This window comes from Procambarus clarkii, chromosome 11, assembly GCF_040958095.1.
Source record: "Procambarus clarkii isolate CNS0578487 chromosome 11, FALCON_Pclarkii_2.0, whole genome shotgun sequence".
NCBI lineage: Eukaryota > Metazoa > Arthropoda > Malacostraca > Decapoda > Cambaridae > Procambarus > Procambarus clarkii.
This window is the reverse complement of record NC_091160.1, coordinates 31,071,071-31,089,294: the sequence shown is the minus strand read 5'-3', so window position 1 is coordinate 31,089,294 and position 18,224 is coordinate 31,071,071. Positions and strand designations below refer to the sequence as shown.

The 18,224-nt window shown below is 50.4% G+C and overlaps 1 protein-coding gene across 1 annotated transcript in view; it reads left to right on the top strand.

Moving 5' to 3' along the window:
* The window catches only part of gammaSnap1 (gamma Soluble NSF attachment protein 1), a 40,428-nt gene that overhangs the window by 14,331 nt on the left and 7,873 nt on the right, over positions 1-18,224 (top strand). The window contains exons 7-9 of the mRNA XM_045742735.2: positions 368-432; positions 3,008-3,120; positions 9,517-9,663. Of these exons, the coding sequence (XP_045598691.1) occupies positions 368-432; positions 3,008-3,120; positions 9,517-9,663 (325 nt within the window). The remainder of the gene's footprint in view (positions 1-367; positions 433-3,007; positions 3,121-9,516; positions 9,664-18,224) is intronic.

The following is an 18,224-nucleotide window of genomic DNA, read 5'->3' as shown; positions in this document are numbered from 1 at the left end:
CTTGACCCCCGTTGATGGCAGACATAGAATGCTTCCAACCACCCGGGGGTTTCTATAGGCCATTGCTTCCCTTGCCTCTGAGGGGGCCAGGTTCTGGCCGTGGTCCCCCAGTAGGTCCTAAGAACTCCATACACATGACTGATGCCAAAGTCTGACGTTAGCATATCACCCTGGGATAGCTCCGGGGAGCCTCCGAGACTCACCCAGAAAATGGCGTTTCATTGCATTCAACTCTGATTTTTTTTTTTTTTTTTTTTTTTTTTTTTTACATCTTACATGCTTGTCCTTATTTTTTTTGTCGTTGAATTGAATATCTTGGGTAGGATATGGCATCGGAGTATTTTATAATACTCTTTCTTATTTTCAGATACGATGCTGCAACTGATGCTATCAGGAGAGAAATTTGCTATCATCAGGCAGGAGAAAATAATCGTAAGTATATCCTAAGCTATGAACTAATATATGTGACCAAGGAGGCCCTATGGAAACTACGAAAGACATTTATGTTGTAGATACTGTAATATATATTTTTTCTCAGTTGACTTTCACCCTCTCTACCTTATTTTCTAAGTGTTTGCATTTGGTTCCTTCTTAAGGTAGGGATCAGCTTTACCATTGGTTTTCTGTGGGGAGCTCCTTTCTGTGAGGATGCAGCGAGCATTCCCCCTCTGGATCGCGACACTGAGAGGTTGATGTATGTGGTTGCCAGGGTGGATACACAAGTATAGTCCCATGCCAACTGTCTGCCACTCTTCCACGGTCGCAGTGTGATTCCGTCTGGTCGGCCGGCAAAGCTAACAGAGTCATGGTTCAGTAGGTTGCGGGGCTCTCTCTCCGCTGGACACTGAGCAGAGGCAAGGCTTCTTTTAATGATGTCATTGACTTCGTCGTGTCTAGTGTGCCAACCACCAGATTTTCCACAGTGTAGGCCATGCAGTCCATATTCGTCAGCATCTGCCTCGCCGCAAATACACCTATGAACAGTGTGGATAGGGGCAGCAAGACGGAGAGCGACTGCAATACGGAGCTCCAGCGGATCAAGACGTGTGCCTGTCGCAGACATAGGGACTGCCAAAAGGAAGTCCCCCTGCATGGGAAGCCTGCACAGCTGTGAGGCGAGCACGATCACTGGGGGTTGTTGCTGCCTCCAGCAAAGCTGTGACTTCTTTGTCTACAATGGGGCTGTCCCAACTGGATTGTTTCTTGGCTTTCGGCATGGCTGGTCTGAGTGCTAGGTCTGCCATGGCACCCCATTTCGTGTTGCATTCCGTGTAGTGGGGGTTCTGTATCCCCACTACATCACTCAGGGTGTCAGGTAGAATTTCCTTAACCAGGTCATCTGATGCTGAGGAGGAAGACAGGAAGGCTGGGACAGCAATTTGGGTAGCGGTGCGGACACCCAAGCCACCGAGCCTGACAGGAAGAGTGGCTTGTTTCCACTGGCATTCGTTGAGGGAGAGGTTAACAATTTTTTCCAGCATGGTCTTCAGTAAGAGGTCATACTCTTCAAGCTTTTATATTAATGTCATTTATATGTGCTTAACGAATCTTTGTGAGTCCATTTATTTTTTGTCTTGTGCTTTAAGCTGAGTGCCAGTGTGCTGACTCTTAGTTTATTCCACATCATTCACAGGCATTGTTTATGGGACATAGATTATTTGCTGTTTATTAGGGTTCAAATGGTGTAATTTCATTAGATTCTGGTGTGTCTAGCCTTAACTATTGACCTAGCCTCTTTAGTGGCCGGTGCTCTGGGGAATGAATCGGCCCCGGGTCCCGAGGATGGGGATCTTGGGGCTGGGGAGGGGCTGACTTGGGGGCCCTTGGGCCTCGCTGGACCCCACCTGGGTTTTTCTACCTTCGGAGCGGGGCTTATTGTTACAAGGAGTGGGGTTCTCTTTTCCCCCTCTGTGTACGAGTTGGATTTGGTGTCTGCCCCTCCCTGGGTTCGGTTCCATGCTCCCTCGGGTGTGTCGGTTCCATCTTTCCTGAGATTTTCGGCTTCTCGCATCCAACCATCTCGGTGCAAGCAGCCCTGGCTTCTTACCTCCTGCATGACCCGGATTACGCCTCGGTGACGGATCCGTCGTCTTTCAGGTTTGGGAATTCGTTCTCTTTCTGGGTCTGTTATGAGGTTCTGGAGTCGTCCTGGTTGGCTGACTGTCCTATTTTTTGCTTTTGAGGCTTGGCATTCTTTCTGTCATTCCCGCACACTTGAGTAGCGCGAGGTCTTGACGGTGGTTCAGGATTTCCTGGGGGGGGGGGGGGGCGACCTTGAGCACCTCACTGAGTGCTTGTTTGCTCCTGCCCTTCCCCGGGATGTTGGCATTCAGCAGCTCCATGTGCAGGTTCCCTCCCCGTCGGCTGCGCAGGTGGCCGAGGACTTGCGTACTCGGGGCTGTTCCGGGGTCTGGTACCTTGGGCTCGGCAGCGAGCGCGTCGTCTACCTTGTTGAAGTTGTTTGCACCGATCTTGCGGGATGCGGTTTCCCTGTTCTACGCTTCCTGGCTTGCATGTCGGCAGGCGGTGCTTGCCTCCTCTTTGGAATTGACCTGGGCCTTGGCTCCAAGTATATCTTCTCCTTTTTGTCATCCTGCATGACTTCATGAATACTGTCTATGACAGGTGATTCTTACCTTAGGAAGGAACTGAATGCCTCTACTTGCAAAATAGTTTTTTTTATATTGTCTCAAAGCCATATTAAAAAAAAAGTTGATTAAAATTTAGAATACTGTATTTGACTTTCACAGTTACAGAACTTTAAATTGAACTTGGCTGCTTTTTATGAGATTATGCTATTAAACATTTTTGTGTAAATATCAAAATAAACATTCACTGATCGTTTGAGTCTTGATACTTGATTGTGAATGTCTGAAACCTAATTTTGATGCACAGATTGTATATTTAACACGTGGAGTAATATTGTGATTAAATATAAACATGACAAAGGTCGGCTTTTATACGTTTGATTTGATCTGTCTTAAATATTGATATTTTAACATTTCAGCTGCAATAGGAAGGCTGACTGTGGGACTTGTGCTGGTTCAACTGGCCCGTGGGGACTCTGTTGCTGCAGAGAAAGCCTTTAGAGAGTGGGGAACCTATTGTGAACAGGAGGAGGTAAGTGTCCTAGAACCATTGCTCCTTATTTATTTAAACCTCCTAGAGGGAATATGCTTTTACATGTTGATGTTTGCAGATGATGCAAGGTTAATGAGGAGAGTAAAAATTGAGAAGGACTGTAGGATGCTGCAAGATGACCTTGACAAACTTCAGGCGTGGGCAAATTAACGATTGCTGGAATTTAATCCAACTAAGTGTAAAGTAATGAAAATTAGTAAAGGAAATGGGAGACCTGTAAATTAATTACTGTATTCCAAAAGAGGAAGGCAATTATAAAAAATAGTAAGAGAAAAAGATGTGGGAGAAGTCATGATCCCAACATGAACACCAGAAGCTCATGTGAACAGGATATCAGCATCATATGGAAAGTTGCCAAACAAAGAACATCATTTAAGAATATAAAAAGGAGTGGTTTAAAGTCTATGCATACTACCTATGTGAAACTATTACTCAATTATACAGCACCAGCATGGAACCCAAACTTTGGAGGATGACTTGCCCCCGAGGCCTGATGTGGAGGGTCCCAGGGTTGGAGAGGAGCTGACTTAGGGGCTTTAGGCCCCATTGGACCCCCCCATGTGAAACACAAAAAAAACCTTGAGAAATGTTCAGAGGTTTCAGTAGATTAGAATCAGAATTGAGAGGACTTGGCTATGAAGACAGATTTAGGGAACTGCCCCCCACTTTAGATAAGAGAGAAAAAACAGAGGAGATATGATCACTAAATATACAATCTTGAGGGGAATAGACAAAATGAAGAAAGAAAGCATATTTAAATTAAAAGGAGGTCATCAGGGGATATCAGTGGGTGCAGCACACATAATTGAGTCGATGAGATGTAAGGAATTTCATCTCATCGACGTAAGGCAGGCTGTAAAGTATGGGTGGCAGGCAAGTGGAACACTGAATGCAGAAGTTGTTGAAGCCAATTTCCTCCACATATTTAAGAAAAAGTGTGAAGACATTTTTAATGTTGAGAGTGGTGATTAGTGTGTCAGGTATAAACAGCTTGGAAGCAGAGCATAGAGCTAGAGCTCACTCTCCTGTAGTTACTGATAGGTAAGGGGCCACTAAAGGACCCACCAGAAAGGGCATTTCAGTATATTCAATGCTAGTTTTTTGTGGAAAGACATTGTAATGTACATTTCCAAGATAGATTATGTAGAGTACTCTTCAGCAATATCGTCAGGTAGAAATGCTTGAAAACTTCCTGTTTTGGTTACCATCCCTGCTTGACTTTGTGATCCACGAGGGAGCCGAATATGCAACAGTAACAAGATTTCAGTAAGGTAGTTTCTGGGGGGAGCCCCTTCGGCTTCCCAGAGCTATCCAGGCTGATATGTATATCGTTAGACTTTGGCGTCAGTCGGTGTGAATGGAATTCTAGGCCTACCAGGGACCACGGCCAGAACCTGGCCCCTTTAGAGAGGCACGAGGAGCAATGGCCTATAAAAATGCACATGTGATTTTGGAGCATTCTATATCTGTCATTGACCGGGACAGGCACCCAGAAAGGTAAGCTCCTCAAAACAAACCTATTCTGGTTAAAACAACTAAAATAGACAAACCAGTGAACAGAACTCAAATGAAAACGAGCAAATGAGCATGACGTCACACGAGCCGTGCCACTTGTCTGTGCAGCTCCCCCCTCCCCGGGAAGGGGGGTGCCTCAGACCCCCACACCAGCGATCGACTCACCAGTTCTTTGGCTGATGTGATTGGGCATGGTTGTGTGGCTCCAGCTGTAGACTCTTTCTTTGTTGTGCTGTACCTTGGGTCAAGTACTGCTCTTACGGTGGCGTGCGAGCTGGGAGTAATATTCACAGGTACTCGGGCTGCATGTGCTTAGGGTTCCCTTCTGTGAGTGCCCTTGGGGCTTAGGGTTATCTTCCATAAGTCACCTTGGGGTCTACCTCTGTTGATCTTTTGCTGCTCGGTGATTGACCGCCCCGAGTGTGTTGGGGGGTTTCTTCCCTTGTTTGCCTTGGAGTAAGTGGTAGTTTTTGCACTGGTAGGGGCGCAGGCTAGTTTTCACCAATAACAGCGGCTGGGTCTGTTCCTCCTGGGTAAACTGTCCTCTTGCAAAGTTTTTCTTTTTGTTTTTGCTTGGTGGGGGATCTCTGCCTTTGTGTCTTTTCCCCAGTTATATTAGGGTTGACCTGTTTTCATTGGTACCTCCTGCTTGGCCCCCGTGAGTGTACACGTCCTGGGGGTTCAGCTTTGCAGTGTGTTTGGTAGCATTGGGCGCCGGTTAGCAGTACCCTACTTGGGCTTACCCTTTGCAATACCAGTCTTGGGGCCCTGGGAAACCCCGTGGGGGCACACGGAGTCCGATAGATGTGACCCCTGGGTCCCCTCTCGCCTTATGCGAGTTTGAGGCTTGCTCTATCCCCTTGTCTCAGGGCGACGCTCATAGTTTTTGCCTCCATCATGCTGCCTGTTGGGTCGGTGACATCTTCGACCTGGAGTCCTGCGAGCATTGTTGCTTGTTTGTGACTCAATTCAACCAATCTACTGGTGACATTATTCGGGTGCAGGAGGCTCGGGCATTGCAGACTAGGTTTAGGTTGCTGCAGCGTGCTAGGTTGGTTGCTTCCCCGGATGCCCCGAGGCTGCCCTGCTTTGCTTATAGGGACCCGGACTTGGGCGTGTTGGTCTCGTCGGCCTTGGTTCAGTCCGCACCCCCTCATTCTTCCCCTGCTGTGGTTCATTCTGTCCCCCTTCCCCTGCTTCCGGCTCCTAAGCGTCTGAGGGCTTCGGGGTCAGGGCAGGGTTTAGAGGTTTCCGAGACGTGGGCAGTTTCAGGGGTTACCCCTTCCAGGGTGGCGACGGAAGCATTCGAGTTGGTTCCTCCAGCCGTAGTACCGGGGTCTGACTAGTGGGCCTCCTCTCTTCCTGCTTTTCCGGCCGCCCCGGTTTTTTCTTGTGAGGCTGGGGCTTTGGAGGATGACTCGCCCCCAGGGCCTGATGTGGAGGATCCCAGGGTTGGGGAGGAGCTGACATGTGGGCCTTGGGCCCCGTTGGACCCCGCCTGGGTTTTCCGACGGTTCGATTCTGTATCCCTGCGGGTCCTTCAGTTCTGTCTTTGTGGAGATTTTCGGCTTCATGCATCTCGCCTACTGATGTGCGGGCGGCCATTGCGGCTTATCAAATGTGCGATCAAGAATATGCCTCTATAATGGATCCGTCTTCCTTCAGATTTGGATCTTCGTCTCCATACTGGGTTTGTTATGAGGTTCTGGAGTTGTCCTAGCTTGCAGACTGCCCATTGTTATTGTTGGATGCTTGGGGCGCTTTCTGTCATACCCACATGCTCGAGTGGCTCGAGGCGTTGACTGTGGTCCAGGTTTACCTGGGGAGCGCTTTTGAGTACCCGAATGAGTGTCTTTTCGCTCCTGCCCTTCTGCGGGATGTGGGGGCGATTCAGCTTCATGTGCTGGTTCCTTCCCTGTCGGCTGCGCTCGTGGCTTCCTGGCTTCGGTCTTGCTTTTCTCTTCCCTCCTGGAGCTGTCTTCGGATTGGCTTGCAGAGGATGTAGAGGCACTTGGGGCCATTCCTGGGTCTGGTGCCTTGGTCTTGGCTGCTTGTGTGTCATCTGTGCTTTTGAAGCTGTTTACGCTAATCCTGCAGGATGCGTTGTGGCAGTTTTTCGCTGTGCGTCTTGCGTGTTGACAGGTTGTGCTCACTTCCTCCTTGGAATTCGCTTCGGCCCTGGCTCTTAGGTTGTCTTTGCCCTTTTGTCCCTTGCTGTTTGCGGACTTTACGGTCGAGCAATATATGTAGGTGGCTTCTTTCAGCTGTTGTCCGATGTTCGACTTGTTGATTCTCCGGGTTTCCCAGGTGGGTTCTTCCCGGAGGGGTCATGCCAAGGCTCGAGGTACTGCTCATCGGGGTACGCCACAGGTGCCAGTTTCGAAGCTGGCGCCGCCTTTGGAACCGTCTGCATCTGGTTGGCGCGATGTTCGCTCTGTGCGCAGGTTGGGTTCTTGTAAGGGGCGTCGGCCCTTTCGTGGTTCGCCCCATTGACGGGGTGATGGGGGGGAAGGCTTGCTCTGTTCGTTCACACCTAGTCTCACGATTCGTGGGCTTTTCGGGTCGTTTCTCACAGCCTGCAGTGGTGTTGGGTGGCTCCTCCTCCTTCAGGAGGTTTGGGGCTGGCGGGGCAGGCCTCTTCTCGGAGTGGGTACACTTGGGCGTGATCGAATCGACGGCGTCTCTCAGGTGGGTTTCCCGCCTGTTTCCAGTTCCTAAACATGACTGTGCTGATCTGTGGATCATTCTGAACTTGTCCCGTCTCAACCCTTGAGTCTTTTGCCCCTCCTTTCGGATGACCACTCTGTCCCAGGCTTGGTTCCTGTTGGAGCCAGGCGCTTGGATGGTGTCCCTGGACCTCAAGGACACTTATTGGCACGTCCTGGTTCATCTGGGGTTCAGGGACTGACTCGGTTTTGTTGTAGGGCGTCAGTGTTACCACTTTCATTGTCCCCCTTTCGGGTTGAACCTGGCGTGTTCACACCCCTTACCAGGATCGTGGTGGCCCGTCTGCGTCTGTTAGGTGTTCGGGTGTTGGCTTACCTCGACGACTGGCTGGTCTGGGCTCCCAGTCGGTCCGCGTTTCTTCTCGCCAAGGGTTTGGTGCTGTCCCAGCTAGCTGGGTTCGGGTTCCTGGTGAACTGGAGGAAGTCCCATCTGGTTACCTCCCAGGTTCGGATCTGGCTAGGTCTTGTTTGGGACTCTCGGACCGCTTCCTTGTCTCTCCCTCTGGAGTCTCTCCTTCGGCTGTCATCCCGCATGTGCTGTTTCTGGGGGCTCTCGGGTCACCCAGCGGTTGCTCGAGGGTTTGTGTGGGAGCCGCTGCAGCTTGTTTTTGGTATTGGTGTTACTTCGGCACCATTTCGCAAGCTGTCTCGAGTGTTGTTTCACCTCTGGCCTGCTCATGCGCTGCTTGAGAGCAGGTCGGTCTTTGGACTTTGGACAGAGTGCTCTCGTATCTGTCTTCGCCTCGGTTTGTTGTGGCCCTTTCGGTTCCGGATTGTTTTTCAAAGCTATTTTCTTATTGGCATTGGACTCTGGAAGTCAGGTTGGGGAGCTTCCTGCTCTCCTCCGGCGCAGGGGTTTTTGCTCTTTTGATCGTGGTGATAGTTTGCTCGTTTGCAGCCGTCTCCTTTTTTTGGCGAAGAATGAGACTGCTGCTTTCCGGAGGGGTCCTTGGGTTGTTTATGCTTGGTTGGTCAGGCCAGGGGTTCATCATGTGTTGTGTCAGGTTGCGGCTCTCCGCCGTTATTTGCGCGCCACGGCCTCTTTGGCCGAGGATGTGCTTTGGGTTGATCTGTTTTCCCTTCTTCCCTGTTTGCGGGTTCAGGTCTCTCAGGTCGTCCGCAGGGTTATTCGATCTAGCCAGCTTGCGGTCTATCCCCATGCCCATGACATTTGTAAGTTTGCTGCGCTTGCTGTAATCTTTGGTAACATGGCCTGGTCTGATATTCGGGGGCGGAGTCTTTGGCAGTCGAACAGGGTCCTGGCTGCACGCTACCTCGTTAATGTTCCTGGGCCTAGTCGGGCCTGTGTCGCTTTGGGTCGGTGGTTGCAGCCTGTTGTCTCGACTTCGAGTTGAGATGCGAGCACCGATCGCCTCCTAGGTAAGTCCCTCTAGTTTTGTCTTTGGTAAAGTAGCTCCAGGGAGCCGAAGGGGCTCTACCCAGAAAACCAGGGTTGAAGGTAATGAAACGCCATTTTCTGGGTGAGACCCGGAGGCTCCCCGACTACCCTCCCTCCCTCCGGTCGGTGTTTTTTCGTGTGTTTTTGACATCCAGCCACAGAACTGGTGGGTGGATTGCTAGCGTGGGGGTCTGGGGCTCCGACTTCCCCCTCCCGGGGATGGTGGGAGCTGCGCAGATATGTGGCGCAGATCGTGTTAAATCATGCTCGTTTGCTCGTTTGCTCGTTTTCATTTGGGGAGTTCTGTCCACTAGTTTGTCTATTTTAGTCACTTTAACCAGAATAGGGGTGTGTTTTGAGGTGTTTACCTTTCTGGGTGCCTGTCCTGGTCTATGGCAGATATAGAATGCTCCAAATCACATGTGAATTTGTATAGGCCATTGCTCCTCGAGCCTCTCTGAGGGGGCCAGGTTCTGGCTATGGTCCCCAGTAGGGTTAGAACTCCATCCACACTGATGCCAAAGTCTAACGATATACATGTCAACCTGGATAGCTCCGGGAAGCCTCCGGGATTCACCCAGAAAATAGCGTTTCATTACATTGAACGCTGGTTTTTTTAATTTCAAGTACAGTAACTGTCAACATTAAAAAAATAGTTATAAGGAAATAATGAATATCCTAAATCCTAATAGGTTTCCTTGAAAATGGTTGATGTAATAGTTTTGTTATCTGCAGGTGCAGACACTAGAAATGCTGATCCAGGCCTTTGATGAAGAAGATGGAGATATGGCATTGAAAGCTCTGAACTCCTCCTTCATCAAGCACATGGATGTGGAGTATGCCAAGCTTGCTAGAAGTCTTCCTGTACCTAAGTGTAGCCAGGTAGGAAAAGCTTCAGATTAAGCTGGGAAACATGTAGAAAATTAGTAGACAGTAAAAGTGAAGAATGAAAAAGTGTAATGTAACAGATATAAATGATGATTCCCTCTTGTGAAGACCATTTAGGTAGTTACTGTTGGGTATTAGGGGAAGAGAGAATTGTTTGAGTTTGGTTAGTTATTCTTTGAAAGAGAGGCTTAAAGAAATGTGAAAATGTGGATGCCCATTTTGATGTGGTAAAGTATTTTGAGTGTTGTCTGGATAAATTTCATCTATAATAATTTTCAAAATGTTAAAAAGAAATACAATGCTGCATGTAGACCTTCATCCTGGTTGATTAACTTCATGCAAAAAAATACTTTGACTTGTGGTTAAGCTGTCTAGAAAATGTTTCATGGTTGGAATGAAAAGATTGGATGATTTACACAAGAATAACATTACAAGCAGTAGAATATATTTTCCTAGAGCTAAATATAGGTTAATGATCACATGTCAGCAGACAGTGTTATTTATATCTGTGTAAGAAGTAAGTGCATCAGTACAGAAGGTAGCTGAGGTGTGGGAAAGCTGCAAGTATGAGCTTTCTGCACATAAAGTATGATGAGATACTGCATGTACAGAATTTATTACATAAAATGTATAGTGAAGAAAATAATTGAGATGTAGAAAACTTACCAGACAGTATGATGAGGTACTGTGTTAGATGATTGAAAAAAAAAGAGCTGTGATTGTATTGTTGCATGATAATTAATGGGAATGTATTGAGTGTCAAAATTATAGTTGTTAGTCTACTAACTGTAGTAGGCAAAGTGTATATTAGGATAGTGACTGGAAGAATAAGCTAGAGCAAGTAACTTGAGGTATTGATCTGTGATGGTGCAAGGTAGGTTTAACGTGGGGAAAAGGTTGTGTGGAGTTGATATTTATATTGAGTCAGCTTGAATATACTTGCTTAGTGGTGCTTACAGGGACTGAGCTTCAAGTTTTGGATCCCACCTCACAACCTTGTATCGACTTGTGTGAATGAGATTATTAGGTGGTCATGGGATTTATGGACTTGGAGAAGGCATATGGTAAAGTTAATAAAGGATGACTCTGGAAAGAGATAAACACATTTGGAGTTGATCAAACTATTAAATACTCTCTAAGAGCCTCTATGTAGAAAGTGGAACATGTAATTGCCTAAGTGTAGTTACAGGATGAGTTACAGGTTACCCATGGTTGTGGTATCCCATCTTTCCATTACTCTTTGTTATATGATGCTTTGAGACTCCTGACGGTTTAGCTGTCCACCGCTTTCTCACTAAATATGTTCCAACCGTCTACCGTTCTGTTTGCTAAGGGGAATTTTCTAATATTTTTTGGCACTTTCATTTCCTTTTCTATGACCTCTTGCTATTGAAGTTTCAAGTTTCAAGAATTCCTCTTATCATTTTCTGTTATTATTTTGTGCGTTGTGATCATATTGCCTTTTTTCTTTTCCTACTGTCTTCTTGCTTTGGTATATTTAACACCTCTAGCCTATTCTCATAGCTCTATTTTTCCAGTTACAGAAGTCATTTAGTGACATGTCTTGTTACATTTTCCAGTTTATTGGTGGTGTTCTTGAGATATGGGATAAAAATAAGATCTTTGACTTATGCAAAAAAGTGAGTGTTATGTAGCAATGCAGAAAAAAACACTAATTAGAGCTGAAGTTAGATGTATTTAGGAGTGGTGGAGGCAAACATGTGACAAAAGACAGACACTAGTTCCAGGATGGTTGATCCAAAATAAGACGAAGCTTTATCATCAGGAAATGAACATTCATGTTTTAGTGATAACTGACTAAGAATCATCAGGATTAATCATTATTGAATATGTGAAAATTAATTTAAAATTACTGAATGCGTGAAAATACATTGAGAAAAGCAAAATACTGTTCAGCAAAATGCTGAAGATGCAGACGATTACAAGTAAATACTGTACAGTGCTGTATGAATACTGTATTAGTAAAGGTACAGTACTGAAGAGGAATGGGAAATGTGTGTGAAATTGTGAGAATGGAGAAGTACAAGAAGACTAGAGAAGTAGAAGTGGTTGATCAGTTTAAATACATGGGATGTGTTATGTACAAATGAGCAATTTCTTGGGGGAGCCCCTTCAGCTCCCCGGAGCTTACTAGGCTGATATGCTAATGTCAGACTTTGGCATCAGTCATGTGTATGGAGTTCTAATGGGCCTACCGGGGACCACGAACCAGAACCTGGCCCCCCTCAGAAAAGGCAATGGGAGCAATGGCCTATAGAAACCCCCGTGTGGTTGGAAGCATTCTATGTCTGCCATCGACCACGTCAGGCACCCAGAAAGGTAAGCATCCCAAAACAAACCTCTATTCTGGTGAAAATATTGCTACCAAAAGCTGAACAAGTGGATAGAACTCCCCTAAAAGAAACGAGCAAACGAGCATGTCGTCACACGTTGCCGCGCCGCTGTTTGTGCAGCTCCCCCTCTCCCTGGAGGGGAGAGGGAGGAGCCCCAGACCCCTCACACTGGCTATCCACCCTCAGTTCTCAGGCTGATGCTAGAGGCAGTAGTTGTGTGCTTGGCTCCAGCGCTTTTCAGCACTGTACTTAGCGTGTGGTGGCTGTCTTCCAGGGGTGCGAGAGCCAGGAGTTATTCCACGGTACTCAGGCTGCATACGCCTACGGTTATCGTCCCTAGGTGCCCTGTAAGTACAGTACTGCTCTTGGGGCCACCTTCCACAATTTCCTCGGGACTTGCCTCTGCTAGGCCGTCTGACTGTTCGGTTTTTCGACTGCCCTTTGGGTGCTTGGGGGTTTTGTCTTCCTTGTTTACCTTAGGGTAAGAGGCAGTTTGCACTGGTGGGGCGCAGGGTGCTGCGCAGCTAATTGTCACCATTCATGGCAGCCGGCTCTGTTCCTTGGGGTGTGTTATCCTCTTGCGGGGTTTTGTTTTTCTTTTTGTTTAGTGCCTTGTGGGGGGGGGGGGGTCTGACTTGCTTTGCCCTCATTGGGCCTGCCTGTGCACTATTAATTCGGTGGTGCCCCCTGCTAGGTCCCCATGAGTGTACACGTCCCAGGGGTTCAGTTTTAGAAAGTTGTTTGGTAGTTTTAGGCGCCGGTTAGCAGTACCCTGCCTAGGCTTACCTGGGTGCGAGTCCTCTTATAGTAAGCGCTCAGGACCCTAGGAATCCCCTAGGGGGTGTGTGGATCTGATGGATGTGTCCCTGGAGCCCCCCTCCCCCACTCGCTTCATGCGAGTTTGAGGGTTGCTTGGTCCCCTTGACTCAGGGTGACCCTTACGGTTTTTGCCTCCGTCACGCTGCCTGTTGGGTTGGTGACACTTTCGGCCCTGAGTCCTGTGAGTACTGCTGCTTGCTGGTGACTCATTTTACCCAGTCCACTGATGATATTATGCGGGTGCAGGCGGCGTAGGTGTTGCATGCGCGTTTTAGGTTGTTGCAACGTGCTAGGTTGGTTGCTCACCCGGATGCCTCAAGGCTGCCCCGTTTTGCTTATAGGGACTTGGACTTGCGGGTTGGGGTCGCTTCGACCTTGGTTCAGTCCGAGCCCCCTCGTCCTTCCTCTTCTGTGGTTCATTCTGGTCCCCCCCTCCCCCTCCCCTTGCTTCCGGCTCCGAAACGTCTGAAGGTTTCGGAGTCAGGGCAGGGTTTAGATGATCTTGAGTCTTGGTCAGTCTCGGGGGATGCCCCTTCCGGTGTGGTGACGGAGGCCTTCGAGTCTACCCCGCTGCTGAAGCCTCTGGGTTTGACCAGTGAGCTCCCTTCTGTTCGGCTTACTCGGCCGCACTGGCCTTTTTTTTAGGGGCCGGTGCTCTGGGGGATGACTCGGCCTCGGGTCCCGAGGTTGGGGATCCTGAGGCTGATGAGGGGCTGACTTGGGGGCCTTGGGCCCCGCTAGACCCCGCCTGGGTTTTCTACCCTCAGAGCAGGGCTTATTGTTACAAGGTGTGGGATTCTCTTTTCCCCCCCCTCCTCATACGACTTGGATTTGGTGTCTGCCCCTCCCTGTGTTCGGTTCCATGTCCCCTCGGGTGCGTCGGTTGTGTCTTTCCGGAGGTTTTCGGCTTCTCGCATCCAACTGGCTGCGGTGCGGGAGGCAACTGTGGCTTACCTCCTGCGTGACCCGGATTATGCCTCGGTGTTGGATCTGTCATCTTTCAGGTTTCGAACTTCGTTCTCTTTCTGGGTCCGTTACGAGGTTCCGGAGTTGTGCTGGCTGCCGGACTGTCCTGTCTTTGTTTTGGAGGCCTGGCATTCCTTCTGTCATTCCCGCATGCTTGAGTGTAGCGAGGTTTCTCCTGTGATTCAGGTTTTCCTAGGTGGGGTGGCGACCTTAGCACCTCAATGAATGCTTGTTTGCTCCTGCCCTTTCCCGGGATGTTGGTGTTCTGCAGCGCCATCTGCAGGTTCCCTCCATTTCGGCTGCGCAGGTGGCCGAGGATTTGCGCACCAGGGGCCTCTTGGCTTCGGCCTTGCGCTTCTTTTTCCTCCTGGAGCTGTCTTCGGACTGGCTTGGGGAGGACGTGGGGGCGCTCTGGGCCGTTCTGGGGTCTCGTGCCTTGGGCTCGGCTGCTTGTGCGTCGGCTGCCTTGTTGAAGCTGTTTGCGCTGATCTTGAGGGATGTGGTTGCCCAGTTTTACACTTCCCGGCTCGCGTATCAACAGGCGGTGCTTGCCTCCTCTCTGGAATCGGCCTGGGTCCCTGGCTCTTAGGTTGTCTTCTCCCTTTTATCTGCTCCTTTTTGCTTCGGCGGCCGTGGTGCAGTATATTCAGCCTGCTTCGATCAGTTGCCATCCAATGTCGGACTTATTGGTTCTCCGGGGGTCCTGGGGGGATCCTTCCCGGAGGGGTCGTGCCAGGGCTCGGGGTTCCTCTCGTCGTGGTAGGCCACTGGTGCCAGGTTTGGGTTTGACTCCGCCTTCGGACCCGCCTTCAGCTGGTTGGCGCCATGTTCGTCCTGTTCGGGGTTCTGGGTCTGGTAATGGGTGCCTGCCCTTTCGCGGTTCGCCCCATTGATGGGGCGATGGGTGGGGAAAGCTTGTGCTGTTTGCTCACACCAGGCCCCATGATTTGCGGGCGTTTCGGGTCATTTCCTTCGGCCTGCAGTGGCGTTGGGTGGCCCCTCCTCTTTCGGGGGGTTCAGGGTTGATAAGGCAGGCTTCCTCTCCTGCTCTCCGTCAAGTCGTCTTGGAGTGGGTTCGCTTGGGCGTCGTCAAAACGACGTCGTCCCTCAGATAGGTTTCCCTTCTGTTTCCAGTGCCGAAACAGGACTGTGCAGACCTGCAGTTCATTCTGGACTTGTCCCGTCTGAACCCCTGGGTTCATTGCCCCTCCTTTCGGATGACTACGCTGTGTCAAGTTCGGCTCCTGTTGGAGCCGGGTTTTTGGATGGTGTCCCTGGATCTCCTGGACGCTTATTGGCACACCCTGATTCATCCAGGGTTCAGGGACTGACTCGGGTTTGTTGTGGTGCGTCAAGGTTACTGCTTTCATTGTCTCCCATTCGGGTTGAACCTGGCACCTCGCATGTTCACACGCCTTACGTGGGTTGTTGTGGCCCGTCTGCGTTTTTTAGGTGTTCGGGTGTTGGCCTACCCCGACGACTGGCTGGTTTGGGCTCCCCAGCCAGTCCAGTTATCTGCTAGCCAGGGATTTGGTTCTTTCCCAGCTCATTGGTTCGAGTTCTTGGTGAACTGGAGGAAGTCCCATCTGATGCCCTCCCAGGTTCAGTCGTGGCTGGGTCTTGTGTGGGACTCTTGGACCGCTTCCTTGTCTCTTCCTCCAGAGTCTCTCCTTTGGCTGTGGTCCTGCTTGCATCTGTTTCTGGGGGCTCCCGGATCACCCGGCGGTTGCTCAATGGTTTGCGTGGGAGCCAGAACTTCGCGATGTTGGTTTACCCGCCGGGTTGGGTTTGGCTTCGTCGGCCGTTCTGATTCCTTTGGGGACGTCCTTTCCGCCTCTCTCGCGATCTCAGGGTTCGACATCCGGGGGCTTTGTGTTGGCTACTGCGTCGCCAGCTTCCTTGGTGTTTTTCAGGGTTCAGTGCCTTGGCACCTGCCCGAGCCCTCGCTCGATGTGTTCACGGATGTGTTGTCTCTCGGCTGGGGCATTGTGACCAGTGCTCACCAGGCCGGCCAGGGGGCGGTGGGATCCATCCTTCCGTGAATCCCACAGCACGGTGTGGGAGTTCACAGTGGTGTGGTTTGCAATTTGGAGGATTCGGGTTGCCCGCGGATTGACGATCCGGCTCCATTCGGACTGCTCCCCGGTGGTTTATTGCCTGTATTGAGGGGGTTCGATGCGGTCCCTGGCTCTTTGGTGCTGGTCGCCTTGGGTGACTCGTCTGCTGATTTCTCGCGGTTTGACTCTCCTGCCAGTTCGCATGCAGGGTGTGTCCAACGTCTTGGCCGACGACCTGTCCTGTTTCATTCCCCTCTGCACGGAATGGATGGTCAACGCTGGCATCTTACGTTGGCTCTGCAGGACGTTCGGGCACCCCGTGGTGGACCTCTTTGTGTCAGTATGGTCGTGGCGCCTTCCCCAGTACGTGGCGCCCTTCCCCAATTGTGAGGCCGTCGGGGTAGATGCCTTTCGGCAGGACTGGTCGAGGTGGGGGGTTCCTCTACCTCTTTCCCCCGATTCAGCTGTTGCTCCAGGTCCTGACTCGCTTGGAGACCTACCAGGGGAGAGTTGTCCTCTTGGCCCCGTGGTGGCTGGCCCAGCCGTGGTTTCAGGTGCTGCTTGCTCGGTGTTCGAACCCGGAGGTTTTCCCGTGGCTTCGCCTTTTCCAGCTGATCGGACCGGATCTCGTGGCTGGTTCGATCTTCTCCTCGAGTCTTTGCGTAAGGTATTTTTGACTCGAGTTTATCATCATCTCTATGGTGATCAGGTGGCTTCCTTGTTAATGTCCCGCCTGTGGGTTTCGTTTCGGCGGCAGTACAAAGTTTCCTGGCGGTCCTTCCGTCTCTTCCTGCGTCTTCGTCGTTGTACTTCGCTTTCTGTTAGGGTGGTGTTGTCCTTTCTCTCTTGGTTGTGCCAGGACCGTCACCTTATGCCTAACACTGTCACCTCATATCGTGAGGCGCTGGCGAAGCCGATTCAGCTTGCTTTCGGTATTGATGTTACTTTTGCACCGCTTCGCAAGCTGTCTCGGGCGTTGTTTCACCTCCGGCCTGCTCATGCGCTGCCTGAGCCTTCCTGGTCCTTGGACAGAGTGCTCTCTTATCTTTCTTCTCCTTGGTTTGTTATGGCCCCTTCAGTTCAGGATTGTTTCTCCAAGGCTCTTTTTCTGTTGGCATTGGCCTCTGGGGGTCGGGTTGGTGAGCTTAATGCTCTCCTCCAGCACAGGGGGTTTCTGCTCTTCTGGTCTTCGTGATGGTTTTGTTCATTTGCAGCCGTCTTTTTTTTTCTGGCGAAGAATGAGACTGCTGCGTTCTTCAGAGGTCCCTGGGTTGTGGATGCTTGGTTGGTTAGGCCGGGGTGCATCATGTTTTGTGTCTGGTTGCGGCTCTTCGCCGTTATTTGCGCACCACGGCTTCTGTGTCCGGGGACGCGCTGTGGGTTGATCTGGTTTCCCTTCTTCCCTGTTCGTGGGTGCGGGTCTCCCAGGTCATCTGCAGAGTTATTAAGGCTAGCCAGCCTGCGGTCTATCCCCATGCCCATGACGTTCGTAAGTTCGCTGCTCTTGCTGCCGTCTTTGGCAACATGTCGTGGGCTGACATTCGGGAGCGGGGCTTTTGGCGGTCGAACAGGATCCTGGCTGCTCATTACCTTGTGAACATCCCTGGGCCTAGTCGGGCCTGTGTCGCTTTGGGTCGGCAGTTGCAGCCAGTTGTCTCGACTTCGAGTTGAGGAATGAGCAGCGAACGCCTCCTGGGTAAGTCCCTAATTTTTTTTCCTCTGTGGGTAGTTAGCTCCGGGGGTGTGGAAGGGGCTTTCCCCAGAAAACCAGCGTTGAATGTAATGAAACTCCTTTTTCTGGGTGAGACCCGGAGGCTCCCCGGCATCCCTCTCTCCCTTCGGTCAGCGTTTTTCCACTAGTTTTTGACATCCAGCCTAAGAACTTAGAGTGGATAGCCGGCGTGAGGGGTCTGGGGCTCCCCCTTTCCCCTCCTGGAGAGGGAGGGAGCTGCACAGACAGCGGCTACGTGTGACGTCATGATCGTTTGCTCGTTTCTTTTAGGGGAGTTCTATCCACTTGTTCGGCTTTTGGTAGCTATATTTTCACCAGAATAGGGGTTTGCTTTGGGATGCTTACCTTTCTGGGTGCCAGACCTGGTCGATGGCAGACATAGAATGCTTCCAACCTCACGGGGGTTTTTATAGGCCATTGCTTCCCTTGCCTCTTCTGAGGGGGCCAGGTTCTGGCTCGTGGTTCCCGGTAGGCCCATAAGAACTCCATACACATGACTGATGCCAAAGTCTGACATTAGCATATCAGCCTAGTAAGCTCCAGGGAGCCTCCGGGTCTCGCCCAGAAAATGGCATTTCATTACATTCAAAGCTGGTTTTATGCAAGTGAAGTTGAGAGTACCATAGA